General features: G+C 38.1%; 3 protein-coding genes across 3 annotated transcripts; 1 reads left to right on the forward strand and 2 right to left on the reverse strand.

Moving 5' to 3' along the window:
- Window positions 1-529: 529 nt before the first annotated feature.
- On the reverse strand, window positions 530-3184 carry rab25a (RAB25, member RAS oncogene family a). The gene is made up of 5 exons (XM_081376730.1): window positions 3051-3184; window positions 2672-2867; window positions 1491-1684; window positions 1177-1257; window positions 530-1004 (listed from the first exon to the last, which is right to left on the reverse strand). Exons 1-5 carry the CDS (start codon window positions 3085-3087, stop codon window positions 889-891), a joined length of 624 nt encoding a protein of 207 aa, XP_081232856.1. The 5' UTR covers window positions 3088-3184; the 3' UTR covers window positions 530-888.
- Window positions 3185-3953: 769 nt separating this feature from the next.
- sf3b4 (splicing factor 3b, subunit 4) lies at window positions 3954-6801 on the forward strand. Its single transcript, XM_081376209.1, has 5 exons — window positions 3954-4093; window positions 4420-4548; window positions 4634-5176; window positions 5974-6294; window positions 6386-6801. Exons 1-5 carry the CDS (start codon window positions 4060-4062, stop codon window positions 6550-6552), a joined length of 1194 nt encoding a protein of 397 aa, XP_081232335.1. The 5' UTR covers window positions 3954-4059; the 3' UTR covers window positions 6553-6801.
- A 967-nt stretch (window positions 6802-7768) lies between these two features.
- gabpb2a (GA binding protein transcription factor subunit beta 2a) lies at window positions 7769-17455 on the reverse strand. The gene is made up of 8 exons (XM_081375903.1): window positions 17137-17455; window positions 16178-16285; window positions 14923-15090; window positions 14623-14817; window positions 12645-12786; window positions 12370-12537; window positions 12011-12123; window positions 7769-9645 (listed from the first exon to the last, which is right to left on the reverse strand). The coding sequence occupies exons 2-8, from the start codon at window positions 16283-16285 to the stop codon at window positions 9316-9318; spliced, it is 1224 nt and encodes a 407-aa protein (XP_081232029.1). The 5' UTR covers window positions 17137-17455; the 3' UTR covers window positions 7769-9315.
- Window positions 17456-17749: the final 294 nt, after the last annotated feature.

A 17749-nucleotide genomic window follows, 5' to 3' on the forward strand; every position in this document is an offset into this window, starting at 1 on the left:
AAGTAGGCTGCTACAAGGAGCTGCAGCTGTGGTAACTAGAGCAGAGCTGGCAACCCGGATGCCGAAACACTACTGACTTCGTGATTGGTAGATAGGTGGAGGGTGGGTCTTCAGGCCAAAACACAAGATGACAACATCAACATCAGTTGAGGGCTGCAAGTCCACTTTTTAAATGACAATATCCTGGCCGGACTACTGTTGTCAGTGATATAAGTATTTGAAATGAACATAATTTCTTAATGTCTAGTGACATATCAGGGCCATTTTATGATTAATTGAAATACATTTCTTACATACAGCTCCTTTAAGTGTGCTGTGGTGACTGAAGATTGTGACATTTGCAAGCCGCAGCAGTGTGCAGAGCTCTTCACATTTCTATTATGAATATGAAATTATTTTTGCAGACAAGAATTAAGATCTCAGTGTTTAAAAAAAGTCTAAAAATGTAATACCAAAATATCAATCATCTTTACTTTTCATTAGAAATGTCTAATTGATCAGTCCAACATATTTACTTGTTCCAAAGATTGAGAAGTTCACATTTTATCTATATTTTACAGACCTGAAGTATGTACTGAAATATTTTTCAGTTAATTTCAACACCATATAAATAGCTTTATAATACAACACAACCCAGGTTTATCCATAAGAGTAATTTACATTAATGTCTAGTGGTAATTAACAATCATAAATTCCAATTGTTTACATCTTTTAAAATAAAAAACAAGTCACAAAACAATAACCCTAAAAACGCCTGGTCACCTCCCTATTTTGCTGCTATGATATCCAATGAAGGCCAAGTATGAAGAAGTTCCTCCATGCAGGTATGACGTAATCAATGTCATAGGGAAATGTCTTTGTTTTGCTCTTGATGACATTGGGTGTTGATCAGGTGCTTTTACAGCAGGACTGTCTCTCCTCCTTGTACTCGGTGGATGGGCCCAGGGTCACGGCGCTGATGGAGCCTCTGGTGACCTCTTTACTAGCAACTTTCTTGTGTATTGCTGATGGATGAAACATCATTGAACATTGTCTTTATGCATTTAAAGTGAGTTAAAGTCAAGGATTTTAAACTTAAGGTATGAACTGGTTTTGACACCGTGATAAAGATAAACCCAATAATATATTTGCTGTGCTTCAGTGTTAGTCAGTGACAGAAGTAAAAAGAAAACTCACCTGTTAGAACTTCAAGGAAGGCAGATTCAACGTTAGTTGACTCTAAAGCAGAAGTCTCCATATAAAGTAAGCCTTTGGCCTCTGTTTTAAAAAAAAAAAAATTAAATAGATGTCAATACAACTTTATTTCATAGTATCTTAAAGCGATAGTTCACCCCAAAATGAAAATTTTGTCATAACCTTTATGTCATTCCAAATCTGCATGACTTTCTTCTTCCGAACACAAAGATATTTTTGATTGGGGTATATTTAGAATAACGTGAGGCTAAATTATAACAGAATGCGGGGCAAAGGGTAATAAAACGTATTGATACCTGCAAAGTCTTTAGCCTCCTCTGTTGGTACAGTGCGTACAGTTCCCAGGTCACTTTTATTTCCCACAAGCATGACTACTATATGAGGATCAGCGTGGTCGTACAGTTCCTTCAGCCATCGCTCAACGTTCTCATACGTCAGGTGCTTGGTGATGTCATAAACCAGCAACGCACCCACTGCTCCCCTGTAATACCTACAAGAGCCAGACTATTCATTATTATGCATGCAGAAGTAGAAGTGTGTATTGGCTCAAATTGCACTTTGTGGTTCATTATTTGGTTTACAGTGAGGAGTAAGGTACTTTTTCAATACCGTTAAAAAGTTCGGGGTCAGTCAGTTTTTATTTTTACTTTCATACAGCGAGAATTAATGAAATTGATAAAAAGTGACACTAAAGACATTCATAATATAATAAAAGATTACTATTTGAAATAAATAAATAAATTCTATTCATCAAAGAATATTGAAATAAATGTATATCAGTTTTCACAAAGATGTTTTAAAGAAATTCAACATTGATAATAAGAAGTGTGTCTTGAGCAGCAATCAAGCATATTAGAATGATTTCTGAAGGATCATGTGACACTGAAGACTGGAGTAATGATGCTGAGAATTCAGCTTTGCCACCACAGGAAAATAATTTTCATAATATTAATGTTTTTACTGTATTTTTGATCAAATAAATGCAATCTTGGTGAGCATAAAAGACTTATTTGGAAAAACAAATCGTATCAACCCCAAACTTTTGAATGGTATAGTCTATTAATACTCTTTCATTTGGAAACTTATTTTGCTTCCCTGATAATTATATTTAAAATATAATATCATTATGTTATATAATATCATTATATAAGTAGTGGTGGTTCCTCAAAAAAGTATCCTGGATACTTAACATGCGCTTAAAAATGAATTAGATTCTGTGACAAAAAATATAAAACCAAATGGCATCTACAAACAAGCTATGATACAGTAAAAGAGTTACACTCTAGATGCCAGTAACATATCAGTTATACTTTTAACTGTATATCCGGTCAAAAAAGGAGTGGTTCTGGGTGTGATGCTAATCACAACGAATTCCAAAGCCTCCATAATCTTAAATAAGGATTCATGTGAACATGTATACAGTAGATCAAAGGTATCTGTAGCATTATAGTTTGAGATGACATGATGAGGGACTTACGCTGAGGTAATAGCCCTGTAGCGCTCTAGACCCGCAGTGTCCCAGATCTGGGCCTTGATGGTAATATTATCCACTTGAACGGAGCGAGTGCTGAATTCCACCCCAATGGTTGTACGGCTGTCATGATTGAACTCGTTTTTGGTAAATCTTGACAGTAAGTTGCTTTTTCCAACCCCTGACTCCCCAATTAAAACCACTGAAAGACAACAAAAGACAAGCTTGATTTTGTTCTAATTCACAAAATCACATGTAAACACAGAAAGAGAACATTTATTCACTTATTTATTATAGGCTATGGATTATTATTTTATGGGTTTCAGATCAAAATGATCATTGTAAAAACATAAATCTGATCTCCAATCAAATTAATCAAACTTACCTTTGAAGACAAAGTTGTAGGCTAAATCTGTCCCCATGTTCACCTTAGCAGTGATGTGTCAGTCTGTATTTAGTGCTTATGTGTTACTCTAGCTCAAAATCCACTGGGAGGAGAAAAGCAGACGCTCACGTTTCAGGTTTATAAATCCATTCTTGTGCTGGTCTAAAGGCAGATTCCACACTGCAAGACTCTTCTTTGAGACAGTTGGGGTGGGAGAGCAGGTGAAACAGGTAGAACCACTGAAACACAATTGGGAGTGACTTCATGATCTCACGCAAAACGGTTAAATCAGTCGCTTCTCAATCCAACAGCACATATATCCTATTCTGTATGTCTGCAAATCAGACATAAAGCTGAGTCATAAAACCAGCCGTCCTGTATCAACAGGCACTTCTCAAACCTGTCAAATTCAGAACTCTGTTCTTGTGAACATAAAATAAAAGGGTTTTCCTTAGTATTCTTATCACTTATAAGCAGGAATGTCCTACTACAATACAAAACAGATGCTAATTTACCTGTTTAGCCCAGCGTTTCTTTAATATTAGACTCTTTATACCTCTTCTGGTCATGCAGCATTTACAAAATCATTATCATGTTGATAGTTTTGCATATTGATAGGTATACAAAGCTCATGGTGATATTAATAAACTGCATTCTTTATTTTAAGGACAGTTTTGTTACTTTTGTATGATAAACAATATGTAGCTAGTGTGCTAGGTTGCCACAGATGTCCAGTCAGTGCACAATGTAGGTCTTAAAACACTGGTATATTATCGCATTGGCTTCCGTGTATGACCTTTAGCAATATTAAAAGCAACGCAATTTCACAACAAAGGAGAGCAAAGGAAGCTGTAAATCAAAATTTGACAGCCACAAATGAGTGAGCGTTCATCCTCCTGTCCTGTGGGTGGCAGCACCGCGCTGACGTGGCGCTGGTGTGTTGTTTTGTGACGCGAGTCGCTACGGGGGAGAAAGAAGCGCTTCCGTTAGTACACACGCCGGGTTCATCATGGCGGCGGGACCGATTTCAGAACGAAATCAAGGTAAAATTGAATAAATGTAAACTCGTAGGGATACGTTTTATGTACTGTTCAAGAAAACTATTGCAGCACCGTGGAAACATTTTAAGCTATTCCTGTCTTCTATACAAGCATTGAGTCGCTCACTTCCATTTATTCAAATACGCTTGCTTAAAACTAATAACAAAGAAAAGTTTGGGGTTTAATAATTAAGTGCATCAAAACTATATGATATATAACTACTACTAGTTATAATAACAATAAGCTTAACAATGCGTATCTTATAAACTGCCATATCTTTGTGTCCTGTGCAGCAGTGCATGTTTATTTTGATCATAATTTATTTTCAGATGCCACTGTATATGTGGGTGGTCTTGATGAGAAGGTCTCTGAGCCTCTTCTGTGGGAGCTTTTTCTCCAAGCTGGTCCTGTGGTAAACACACACATGCCCAAAGACAGAGTAACGGGACAACATCAGGGTGAGTTTCCACATCATTGAGCGTTCAGATGAAAGATTTCTATCGTTTTGCATGATTTCAATTGATATTGTTCTTTGTTCTTCAGGTTATGGCTTTGTGGAGTTCCTCAGTGAAGAGGATGCAGACTACGCCATAAAGATCATGAACATGATCAAACTATACGGCAAACCCATACGAGTCAACAAGGCTTCGGCGCACAACAAGAACCTCGACGTCGGCGCCAACATCTTCATCGGCAACTTAGACCCTGAGATCGACGAGAAACTCCTTTACGATACTTTCAGCGCTTTCGGTGTGATCCTTCAGACACCGAAGATCATGCGAGACCCGGACACGGGCAACTCGAAGGGTTATGCTTTCATCAACTATGCCAGTTTTGATGCCTCCGACGCAGCTATTGAGGCCATGAATGGCCAGTATCTCTGCAATCGGCCCATCACGGTTTCATACGCCTTTAAGAAGGACTCAAAGGGCGAGAGGCACGGCTCTGCTGCAGAGCGTCTCCTGGCCGCCCAGAATCCACTTTCACAGGCCGATCGCCCCCATCAGCTTTTCGCAGACGCCCCACCGCCCCCCTCCATGCCCACACCTGTCATGACCGCCATGGGTGCAGGGATGCCAATGCCAGGTTAGATATTATGAGAGTATTGAACTATTTCTGACATTTCTCAGATATTTGACCATTACACAGCCCTGCATCTTGAGGACATGCAGTTTTTTTTTTTTTTTCAGAAATAGGAATGAAGACTTTTTAAATTTATATATAATATATGCATGTGTATATTTCATAAATATGCATTCATGTATAAAAAAAAAGAAAAAGTCTTCATTCTTATTTACTTTTAACATTTTAAGATTTGGTCTCAAAACCGAAAACAAATTTACCATCATAACAAAAGCAAAACCATCATTCTCATTTTTTTTTTTAATGAGAAAAAGTAAATGTGTAGTTTAACTTACAATCTGCAAAGGAGTGGAAAATGTTCAAATACTTAATTTCATGTCAAAGAACTTCACATAAAAAAAATTTCTTCACAATATCTGTGATTTTCTGTAACTGATAGGATGTTGCATGAAACATCTGGATCATGTTTGCATTTTCTTCTGTCACTGACCATAATTCTAACTTTGAAATCAGGATTCAGGACATAAAATAATGTCAGACATGTGTGAAGCTGAGGCTAAATCTGTCTCAGAGGAAGACGGGAATCATGGCATTGTCAAAAAAAGGCAAAAATGCTACAAAATGCATATCATATTTTGTAAGAAAGTGTGACGTGTTTGAGCAAAAAAACCACTATTTTTGGAATCAGCACACCAAATTTAGTAAGAAACAAGTATTGGGTTTCATTTAGCAAATATGAATATTTTTGGTACAATAAATGTCTTTTGCATCAATTTTATTTTTGTACATTGATCTTGCAGGGATGCCGCCTCCTGGTGCTTTCCCACCTGTTCCTCCTCCTGGCACAATGCCACCTGGGATGCCGCCCGGTATGATGCCTCCTGCGCCAGGTACTCCTTCACAACAGGGTGGAGGGCACCCACCGGGACCCCCGCCCTTCCCTGGAGGAATGCATCCACCAGGAATGCCGCCAATGCCGATGCCTCCGTCGGGACCTCCAGGAATGGTGCCTCCTCCACCTGGCCCGCCTGGATCTTCTCAACAAAGAGCACCTACTCCACCTGGCATGCCTCCTCCCCCCATGGGAGTCCCTCCCAGAGGACCATTCGGTCCCCCAATGGGTATGTGTGTGAAGAAGTGGCTTGTGCATTTCAGCGGAAGCAAAATAGACAATGTTGTTGTTGATGCAATAATTCCTTCCCTTTTTTACAGGTCCACCAATGCATCCAGGTATGAGAGGGCCTCCACCAATGCCACCTCCAGGCTATGGCGCCGGCCCACCCAGACCACCACACTTCGGCTTTCAGAGAGGGCCTCCCTTGCCGCCACGTCCTCCTGCACCACCGAGGGGTCCGATGAGAGCACCAATGCCCCCCTAAGCCCAAATGTGAAGACCTTTTTGAAACCTTCGTTGTTTTTATTTACATTCTGTGCTTTAATAGATGGACCACTTGCTTCTTTGTATACAGATTTCTTAATTTTGGTCATTGTACTATTTCAGAATTAGCAAGAATAAACAATTTTATATAACTGTCGTTTTTTTGCAAGTTTGTTTACAAAAGTATTTCAAATAAATGCTGTTCTTTTGAACTTTTTATTCATCGTAGAATCCTGAAAAAATGTGCCACAAAAATATTAGTGAATGGCCATAAAAGTGCATCTATCCATCATAAACAAACTCCACACTGCTCTGGGGGGTTAATATAGGTCTTCTGAAGCGAAGCGATGCGTTTGTGTAAGAAAAATATCCATATTTAAAACTTTATAAAGTAAAGTAACTAGCTTCCGTCCAAATGAACATACAGATTCCACTTGTGTAAAGCGCAACTTATGTGAGTAATGCGACGTCCTGCTGATATTTACGCTACGCCATGACGCACTATGCTACTTCTGACGTCACAAGTTGTGCTTTAGGCGTAAGTGGAATCCGTGTGTTCCTTTTGGAGCTAGTTAATTTTACTTCATAAAGTTTTAAATATGGATATTTTTCTTACACAAACGCTTCGCTTCAGAAGGCCTTTATTAACCCCCCAGAGCAGTGTGGAGTTCGTTTATGATGGATAGATGCACTTTTATGGACTTCTAAACAGAAACAGCCATTATAAAGCTTGGAAGAGCCAGGACATTTTTTAATATAACTCAGATTGTATTCGTCTGTAAGAAGAATGTCATATACACATCGGATGACTTGAGGGTGAGTAAATCATGGGCTAATTTTCATTTTTGGGCGAACTATCCCTTTAAGCAGCACAACTGTTTTTAATAATAAGAAGAAACGTTTCTTGAGCACCAGATTAGCATATTAGAATGATTTCTGAAGGATCATGTGACTGAAGACTGGAGTAATAATGCTTAAAATTCAGCTTTACCATCACAGATTTACTTTTGAATTATAATAATATCCCAGAATATTATATCTTTTTAAGTGTTTTTGATCAAATAAATGCAGCCTTGTTGAGCATAAGTGTCAAAAACATTTAAAAATCTTACTGACCCAAAACTTTTGAACAGTATCATTGATGACTTTAATGTGATGATATAAGCTACTTTTAGTGGGTCGAATATAAAATGAACAAAAGAAAATATACAGAAGCTGACAATTGATATTTGGAACATTTTTAATCAAAAATAAGTCAAAAGCTTTATACATTTAAGCATATAACAAGTGGGAGAAACTCTAAAATCAAGATTTTGCATTAACACCAGTGTAGGTCCATAAATTGTAGTGCCAGTATATTACTGTGGTTAATTTTTACAATGTGAGGACGGTGATGTCTTTACATAAAAAAGGAAAGAAACTTAAATTATTTTAAAAAGTAAATAATTACATATTTCCTATGTGAGAAGTTAAAATTGAACATTTCTTCTGAGGTTACTACAATTATGTCTGTAACTAGTTTTTTTGTTTTGTTATATAGCACAAAATTGGATTCAATTAAAAAGTCACATACGCTCTTGCCATCTAATGCATTTGAATATCTCAGATGAATCTGTGCCTGAAAAACCAATGATTATTTTATCATAGCTCAGGGAGATATTACACATCATAAAGGCTAGCCAAACAGATACAAAACCCTGATATTGAAATCAGACTTTTTACATTTGTGAAAGTGATGTTAAAGGTATAGTTCACCAAAACATGAAAATTCTGTCATCATTTCCTCACCCTCAAGTCATTCCAAACAGTTGATGGACCCCATTGACTTCTATAGTAATGAAAAAACCGTTTGGTTACCTATATTCTTCGTAACATCTTTTGTGTTCAGTTGAAGAAAGAGATCCATACAAGTTTGGAACAACTTGAGGTTGAATAAATGATGACAGAATTTTTATTTTTGGGTGAACTATCCCTTTAACTCATTGTGAAGGAGAGCTCTCAACTTAAGATTCAAAGTAACTAAAACAAAACAGCAACCACATTATACATATTCAGAGAAAACAAATACATGTTACATAAGGAATGTGAGTTAATGAATGGGAGTTATGCTTTATACCCATTTAAACAAATACTATATATGCAATAATTCATGTAGAATCCTTTATGAATAAAAACTAAACATGACCAAAAATACACCAAGGCACTTTTAATTGACCTACAGATTTTTAGATGGTCTGACAGAAAACAATAAAACAGATTGCCTACAAATTAAATTCTTGAAACTGGTGCATTACTTTATTACCAATGCATAGAACACAAACGACTGCTGCGTTCTGAGATGAATTTTCAACGTGTAATTTAGAAGCGATGAAACTAACTGTCTGAATAAGAGAGCTGCATTTCTAGGGGAGCTCAAAAGACATGCAGTTTGCAAAAGAGTTCCATCCTGAGTGAACCTTTTCCAGCTGTTTGAAGAACCCCATCTAGGACAGTTGATGGGTGAGCACTTCTAAGGACACTACAGATACAGACTCCAAGAAAGAATCATCTTCCCTGGTCGTGTGTGTGTGTGTGCATATGATGCACATTGTGGTTGTTTCTTTGTGAACTTTCATTTGAAGCAAGAAACGTTCACCAAAACAGAACAAGGAAATAAATTACAAAAAGGACTTAATTGCTGGAAAATCAAAATGAACCAAACCAAAACCGTGCTGAAGCACTCTTTGGTTGCTTGAGGATTGAGTCCACGCTCTTGGGTGCTCTCTTATGAGATGACTTCCGTGTGACCCGCCGTGGCTTCCACTAGAGTGATCTGCTCGTCCACACAATCGATCTCTTCTGTTTTGATGACTACGCCACCTTCTGAAAACATGACCACTTCCTCTTCTCCCTCTGTTGTTTCTTCGATACCGACCTCTTCCTGCACAAACACGATGTGCTCCTGGTCCAGCCCTGTGGTGCCGTTGCTCTGTCCGTTTGACATGGCCTCCAGTTTCATGCGGTACCCCTCGGCTTCCTGCTCTTTGCGGAGCAACTGCTGACGATAGGACTGAGCTTTCCTGTTAGCTTCCTGTAACTGCCACTGGAGATGCTCCTGGAGATTGAAGATAAATCGAGAAGGAGCGGGGTGATGAACAAAGTTATCATCTGATGGCTTTGCTCTAAAGGTTCATACATATACATATATTATATATATATATATATATATTATATATATATATACACATATATATACATATATATACAGGGCTCTACGCTAACTTTTTTCCCAAGGAGTACATGTGCTCCTAAATTAAAAAATTTAGGAGCACACAAAGAAATTTAAGAGCACAGTGAAAAAAGTTGATTAAACTGCTCAATTCATATGGACTGGTTTTATGATCTTTTTATGAACTTTTTTTGAAGCATCAAAGTGGTAGTTGTGTAGGCTGTCAATGGAGGGAAAGAAATCTCTCAATTTCATCAAAAAGTTCTTCATTGGTGTTTCGAAGATGAGTGAAAGTCTTTCGGGTTTGGAACGACATGATGGAGAGTAATAAAATGACAGAATTTTCTATTTTGGGTGAACTACCTGTTTAATAATTTTGCAATTATTATTTTTAGCCTACTTCAAAATATATAAAAAGAATGAACACCTCAATAAAGTATAAAGTGCTAAAAGCAAAACAAATGCCCGCTTGCTTTTTTCCTTTGCAGTACTTGCAGTAGGCTACCTTAAGTTGTCCTCAAAAATGAGTTTTTGTCGTCTTCCTGTCCTCAGTGTCGACTGTTTTGGTCGTAACTTCAGTTTCTGCACTGTGCGGGAGTTCCTTGTTATGTTTTTGTTTTTGTTTTGTTTTTTGCACTTGGTCTTTTGAGATAATGACTATAGGCGTCATACTGTGTTGCGTAAAAGTGTTTACTTGACTTTTTTATGGTCGGTTTACACCTGGTCACTTTATGCTTTTTTACTGATCAAAACTAGGGATGTCCCGATACCACTTTTTCACTTCCTATACGATACCGATGCCACAGCTTTGGTTATTTGCCGATACCAATATCAATCCGATATTTTAATTTTATTCTTGAACTAATACTAATAATAATAAAATATATGGAAGCACTTTGCTCAATTAGCCACATAAAAACATCTCACTCAAATGGAGAACAAATACTTCTCCAGTATAGTCCACAACAACAGTTGATAATGAAAGACTGCCACCCTTTATTCAAAAGACCTTGAGATATGTTTGGTAATTGTACCTGAATGAATTTAAAATTAATTTGCTATATTTCATATCAATATATTTGTTTCCTTAAAATTTTAATTAACTTTAACTTTATTCTCATCTGAATTATAAATAATTTATTTTGTGTAAAATAATACTACCATTAAAAACACATTTGATTTTCTTTTTTAATTAATTTAGAATGTGTAACTTAAATAAACAGATTAGTGCTTTGTTTTATGACAAGAAATGAAAACCAATGCAATATGATGAATGTCCAAAAGATGAGATAATTTTGTGTGTGTGTGATTTTGGTTGGGTGACAGTTGTAGGTTACAGTTTGACAAAAGCACAATGTTGTGTTTTACACAAATATAAGTAGGCTAAACACTTTTTGCAGTTTTAATGATGTCCTGTATGTTTTTATGTTTCCACTGTTCGATTCGGATCATATTTTTTTCTCTCCTCCGATCTCGCTTTCTGGGCCAGACATAGTCACATAAGTGTGTTTTCGCAAAACTGATATAAATCGGATCTTCTATTCCCGCGCTATATGCAGATTTAATGTAGGCCTATGCAGAGTTCACGTCACCAAAAGCAACAGAGCTGCATAATGATCATAAGCTCATTTCAAAATCAGCGATAGGAGAGAGCGACAGCAGCACTAGCCTAATTAATATCATATCATTTCTTGAATATGATTGTGTGTGAGCCGAGCGCCTACGGCTTACTTTCACTTTCATTTACGGCAGTTTGCGCGTTGGCTTTGATGAATAGATCGCTCGATCGTCTGTCGTGATGCGTGTTGCAGTAGCGTCATCATATCTGGCTACAACATGACATATAGCCAATAACACGCTCTCACACGTTTGGGAGGATTCACTTGACTGACTCACTTAAAATCCAGCAGTTCCCGCACATTCCCACACTATTTCAGTGATTGGCTTATTGGTTGCGATTCAAATCGTCGCTCTAATTTGAATAAAGTTAAGCGCGTCATCATGTTCACATCGCGCAGTTGCGACCCCGTCCTCTTGATTGCTTTCCATGTGAAATCAATGGTATGCTTCGCTTCATCGCACTGTTGTTCAGTATTGAGAACAGCCCGTCACTCGCGCACTGTGCTCGTAAATTATTTTTCAAGTTCGCACATGACTATTTTTAGGCGCAAATGCGAGTGAAATACTCGCACTGTAGAGCCCTGATATATATATATATACACACACACACAGCTTTATATATTAGACTCACCGTTTCACCAGTCTCGGCATTATTGGATGAAACTTCAATTTTCCTTTTGCGAGCAGGAGGTTCGGAGTCTTCTACCACTTCCTCTGTGATTTGATTGGCTGGAACTGCCAATACTGATGTAAAAAGAAAATCAAAGAAAAACATGCTTAATTCAAGGTATAAGAATGTCCAGACAGACAGACATACATACACACATACACAATTCAATAATATAATAATCATATACACTACCGTTCAAATGTTCGGTAAGTGTGAGTATAAGACTCAAAGTCTGACTGACCCAAAACTATATATAAATCTTAAATGTATATCATTGAGAAGTTCAGTTCAAAATCCCAAATAAGGATAGTTAGTTATACCTTGTCGTCCATCCTGCATTGTGACAAAGAACGGTTGGCCGAGTCCATTTGTCTGCAGGTTTCCATGTTGATCTGTTAATATGGTTATGACCCTCTGACCTGATTCATTCACCACTTGTTGGATACTCGAGTCCAAAGAACTGACAGCTATGGCCTCCTCGGTGTCACCTAAACATCATGAGAAAAACAAAATGCAATTGCTAGTTCAAAGTCAATTTAAGATCATAAAATAACCAACAATGTTCGTTTACAATTATTTTCTAGTCGTATCGTACCTGAGCTGGCTTTGATCAAGTCAGAGAGGTTGACGACTCCCCCTTGGATGTTTGGGACGCCCTGAATGATGAACTGTGAGGTGGAGCTGCCGTTTATGATTGACGCTTCGGCATTCCTGTTCACCTGATTCTGCATTCCCTCCTAAAAGGCAAAACAAGGATTTATGAGGAACATTTCTTAGGGCATCTTTACACCTGGCTTCTTCACAGCGTTTGTTTTGGAACTTGCTCCATTTTCTCCCTAAATTTGGTTCACTTACCCACAATTTCACAGACAATGCTTAAGCCCAGTCCCAGACTAAAACGCATGTTTGAGCTGTTTTAACTGAAAGCAACTCGCACTGACATATCTTCAAATATGTCAGAGCCATTGTTTTGGCTCAAGATGCACACCAGAATTCAAAGGCACATTTATAAAAGTTACTTAAATGCCCTAACTTTACTAATGCCTAATCCTGGCTTGATCTAAGCCTCGTCTGTAAAACAGGGCCTTAGGCGAACAAATACACGGAAATTACGACCGGATCCTCACCAAAAATCCGAGATGGTCCTCACTGCAGAACACGAAATCCAGGGAAATCCACCTTTCATATACCTAAACCTACCCATCTCCACCCCCTGATCCCTAAACCCAACCCTAAACCTACCAATCTCCACCCCTTAGATCTGGATCCAACTCCACCCCCTGGATCTCGTGAACTGAGGTGCTACTGAAAAATCCGGGCAGAGATAGCCTAAACGAGGTGGTCTCGGACCACTTGAAAACGAACTCTGGTGCGGTTTACTTGTGGTGTGAGCACTCTGACCCAACGAAACAAGTTGTATCACAATATATGATTGTTAAAAAAGGTGCAGCAAGCGATCTTTGAGAAAGTTGAAAGTGGATTGAACCGAGCAACACAACACACATGTAGCCAATCAGCAGTAGGGGGCGTGTCCTTCATGATTTGAAGAAAGACGGCAGAGAGATGGTTGAGAGACATTACAAAAAAGAGGAATATCACTGGAAAAAGAAGGGTTATGATCAGGCAAGAGCTTTAAGACCTGCGTTAATATTAGAAAAGTTTAGGTTGCGTTGTTTCTGCTCTATACTGTATGTCAGCAACATTGGTTTTGCTGTTTCACAGTACCAATATATGCTGTTGTTGTATTGTTAGCTATACATTATTTTGCTTCAGCTATGATAAAGAGACATCCACTCTTGATTTCAAATATCAACAGTTTTTCTCAGAAATCACTTTCTGCAACTTTAAATACGTAACAGCAATGCTTGTTTTGCTAATGCCTCTGAAAATGAATCGTGGGTTAGGCAAACCTGGAGTAAAGAGGAAGTGAAATGTCTAATTCAAATTTGGTCAGATGAACATTTCACAACAACTGTACAAAACTCCCAAAACACAAACGAAGTTGGCACCTTGATTCTTGCTCAAAATTATAAAGTAATATACCGGCAGCTACAAAGAAAGCCACATCAAGCTTGCAGAGTTGTTGTCTATCCATCCTGACAGATGACCGCTATGAGCAGAATCCCAAACATAACAGGTGCACTCTGACCAATGAGAGAACAGTTCACTCTCACATCACTTGTATTAAAAATGTTTTGGGTTACACTTGATTTTAAGGTGACGTATTATAGATAACTACATGTACTTACTCTAGTAATAACAGTAAATTATTCATAATTACAAGTAACTAACCCTAAACCAAACCCTATCCATAATTCTATAGTAAGTACATGCAGTTAATTAACATTACTCAATACTTAGAGTAAAGTACAATGTAACTACGTCGCCTTAAAATAAAGTGTAACCAATATTTGGTTCCACTAAGAAATGTTGCCTGGTGAAAGCGAACCAAGAAGAAATTGCAATATTGTAACTATTTTAATTCTGTTTTGGAACAAATGGTTTACAGGTGTGAAAATGCCCTTAAAAAAAAATTCTCTAGTGTTTTGGAGTTTTCCCCAAACATGACAAACCTGTAACAGGTGTATAAGTTCTGCGTGTTGTATGTCGATAGCGATATCAAAAGCGGACTTGTCAAACTTGCTGAGGGCATGTACATCTGCACCATGTTTGACCAACAGCTCTGCGACGTTGTGATGGCCGTGCTGGGCTGCCCAGTGAAGAGCGGTCATCTTCAACATGTCTTTGGCATTGATGTCGGCACCGCTCTAAAACACAAAGAGAGACTTGTATCAGTCTCCTCAGTTGACAAATTGGAATAGGTTATAGAACACCTAGTAAACTATCGCAACACAGGACAAGCCTCGTCTTACCCTGATTAATAAATCCACGATGACCTCATGGCCCTCTGTAGCCGCCATGTGCAGTGGGGTCCTGTCCACTTTGGTTCGGGCATCTCTGCTGACACCCGCCCGCAGCAGGACTTCAGCAGTGGAGTAATGACCGTGCTGGGCTGCTAAATGTAATGGAGAAGTTCCAAGCTGCAAAATAGGTACATAAAAATTAGCTTTTACATCGGTGTAAACTATTTTTCGTTGTACTGCCTTGTAGATCCTCCTTCGACAATTTACATTGTGCTATTTACAAGCAGATAATGTCCATGACACATCATATGAGTCAGGATGATGTAAAGATGGTCAGATCTTTATAGACTGGCTTGTTATGATTCTTAAAAAGCATTGATAACACTGTTTTTCTTATTAATTGCATCTCTTGAAGGCTAAGCTATAAAATCATATTAAAGGGTTAGTTCACCAAAAATGAAAATTCTGTCAGTAATTACTCACCCTCATGTTGTTTCAACCCCGTAAGACTTTCGTTCATCTTCAGAACACAAATTAAGATATGTTTGATGAAATCTGAGAGCTGGCTCACTCCTCCATAGGCTTCTATGTTATTGAAACTTGCCGGCCCAGAAAGTTAGTAAAGACAATGTTTAAAATAGTCCAAGTGACTACAGTGGTTCAACCTTAAGTTTATCAAGCGATGAGAATACTTTTGTGCGCAAAACCCTCCAAAAATAACGACTTTATTCAACCATCTCTTCTCTTCCATGTCATTCTCCTAAGCTGTTGACGTAGTGTGAAAGCGCAGCGCTTCTGGGTTGTACGTCAGAACATAGGCTCACTATTGGCCGACGCTGGTCATGTGTGTGATGCTGGCCAATAGTGAGCCTACGTTCCGGTGTACAACCCAGAAGCGTTGCGTTGTTACACTACGTGAACTCACTCAGAGGCCCACACAGAAGAAAATGAATAGTTGAATAAAGTCGTTATTTTTGTACAAAAAGTATTCTCGTCGCTTAATAAACTTAAGGTTGAGTCACTTGGACTATTTAAACATTGTCTTTACTAACTTTTCTGGGATGGCAGATATCGACTACCTAGCAGCCTATGAAGGAGTGAGCCAGCTCTCAGATTTCATCAAAAATATCTTAATTTGTGTTCCGAAGATGAACGAAAGTCTTACGGGGTTGGAACAACATGAGGGTGAGTAATTACTGACAGAATTTTCATTTTTGGGTGAACTAACCCTTTAACTCATAACATTATTGATAACATGACCAACCCAGTCAGTGGTGAAGGGGGCTCCGTTGGCCATCAGCGTCCGGACCTCATCATCATGACCATTCCGAGCTGCTTCTAAAAGACGCTTTCCCAAATCCACCAATGACATCTAGGCCAAGACAGAGATTAAATACACCATTTAGGACTAAAACTGTGTTATTATGATGATAATGTCTGTGCAATAATCTAAAAAAAAGATATATTGTACAGAAAAAAAAAAAATCTGCTACTGACTAATACAAAACATCATTAACTTCATTTCAAATTGCCTATTTGTAAATTTCACTTGTAGTGTGAGATGTGTACCAAATGATGAGATTAGCTTTCATTTTGACCTATTTTTATTTTATTTATTTTTTACATACATTTTATTTTTGGGAAAAGTGGATGAATAAAAGAATAGGAAGAAAATTATGTTGCCAACTCCTTAAATATATCAGTGCTTTGTATTACATCACTTCCAAACATTTGCATTCGTCCAGAAACCCGATCTGAACTTAACCGTTAATCATGCACAGATTTCGACGCGTCATTCGCGTTTGCTTTTCAGAGGATGTTTAAAAATACATCTGTACTATTTACACCAGTGCAGTAACCAGCTGAACACAACACTTATAAGCAGGCAAGCGAATATTCAAAACGTAAATGATTAAACAACAGCCTTTCTGTCCGCAACATTAGAAAATAAGAGATGAAAACTGTGGACAGAAATAGCAAAGAGAAACTCCGTGTATATATCAAAATAACTCCGTGTAAGAACACATACACCAAAAACATGTGAATTTATAAAGATAAAAATTAGTTTGCACCAGTAAGCAAATATTTAAGGGCGATTTTAAAGCTCGTATTTTACATGCCAAACTCAAGTGCCATGTGGAGTCAAAAACAGAGCCGAGCAGAGCCGACACACATCCTCCATCTGCGCCACGAACTAATAAAGACTGCGCGGATCAAACTCACCGTTATAGCCTGTCTGTCGGACGTCTATTGGGTGATATTAAAGTACTATATAGTTCTCCGTGCTGTATTTCTGAACTGGCTCGACATAAACATGTCTGTGTTTAAAGCGCATTCAGATATGGCGGCTGCTTTAACCCCGGAAATAAAAGGGAAGCTGCTCAGCCGCTTCGGACGTGTCTCAACACTAGCGAGCTGCGTACTTCGACATCATGTTTAGGCCTAGTAAGTGCGGTTACTACGGGGCTGCCTACTTAGCATGTTTGGGCCTATTAAATGCGGCTACTAGCGAGCTGCCTTCTTAGACAGCATGTTTGGGCCTATTAAGTGCGTTTGAACCATAGACTTATAAAAAATGAACCCCCCAAAACAATACACGAACCCTATAATGCAAAAAAGGCTGACTAGATAGGCAGCTCGCTGGGTTTTGAGCACTGCCTACCCATTCGACTATTAGATTCTAAATATTTTTTTTTATATATAATCTTTATAATTATCTATTGTAAGTGTATATAATGGGATAGTTTTATGTGTACTTGAGTTTCTCTGTAAATAAAACTTAAAAATGTATATAATGTGTATGTATGTATATATATATATATATATATATATATAT

Source organism: Scardinius erythrophthalmus (genome assembly GCF_964197995.2).
Source record: "Scardinius erythrophthalmus genome assembly, chromosome: 10".
Classification (NCBI taxonomy): Eukaryota; Metazoa; Chordata; class Actinopteri; order Cypriniformes; family Leuciscidae; genus Scardinius; species Scardinius erythrophthalmus.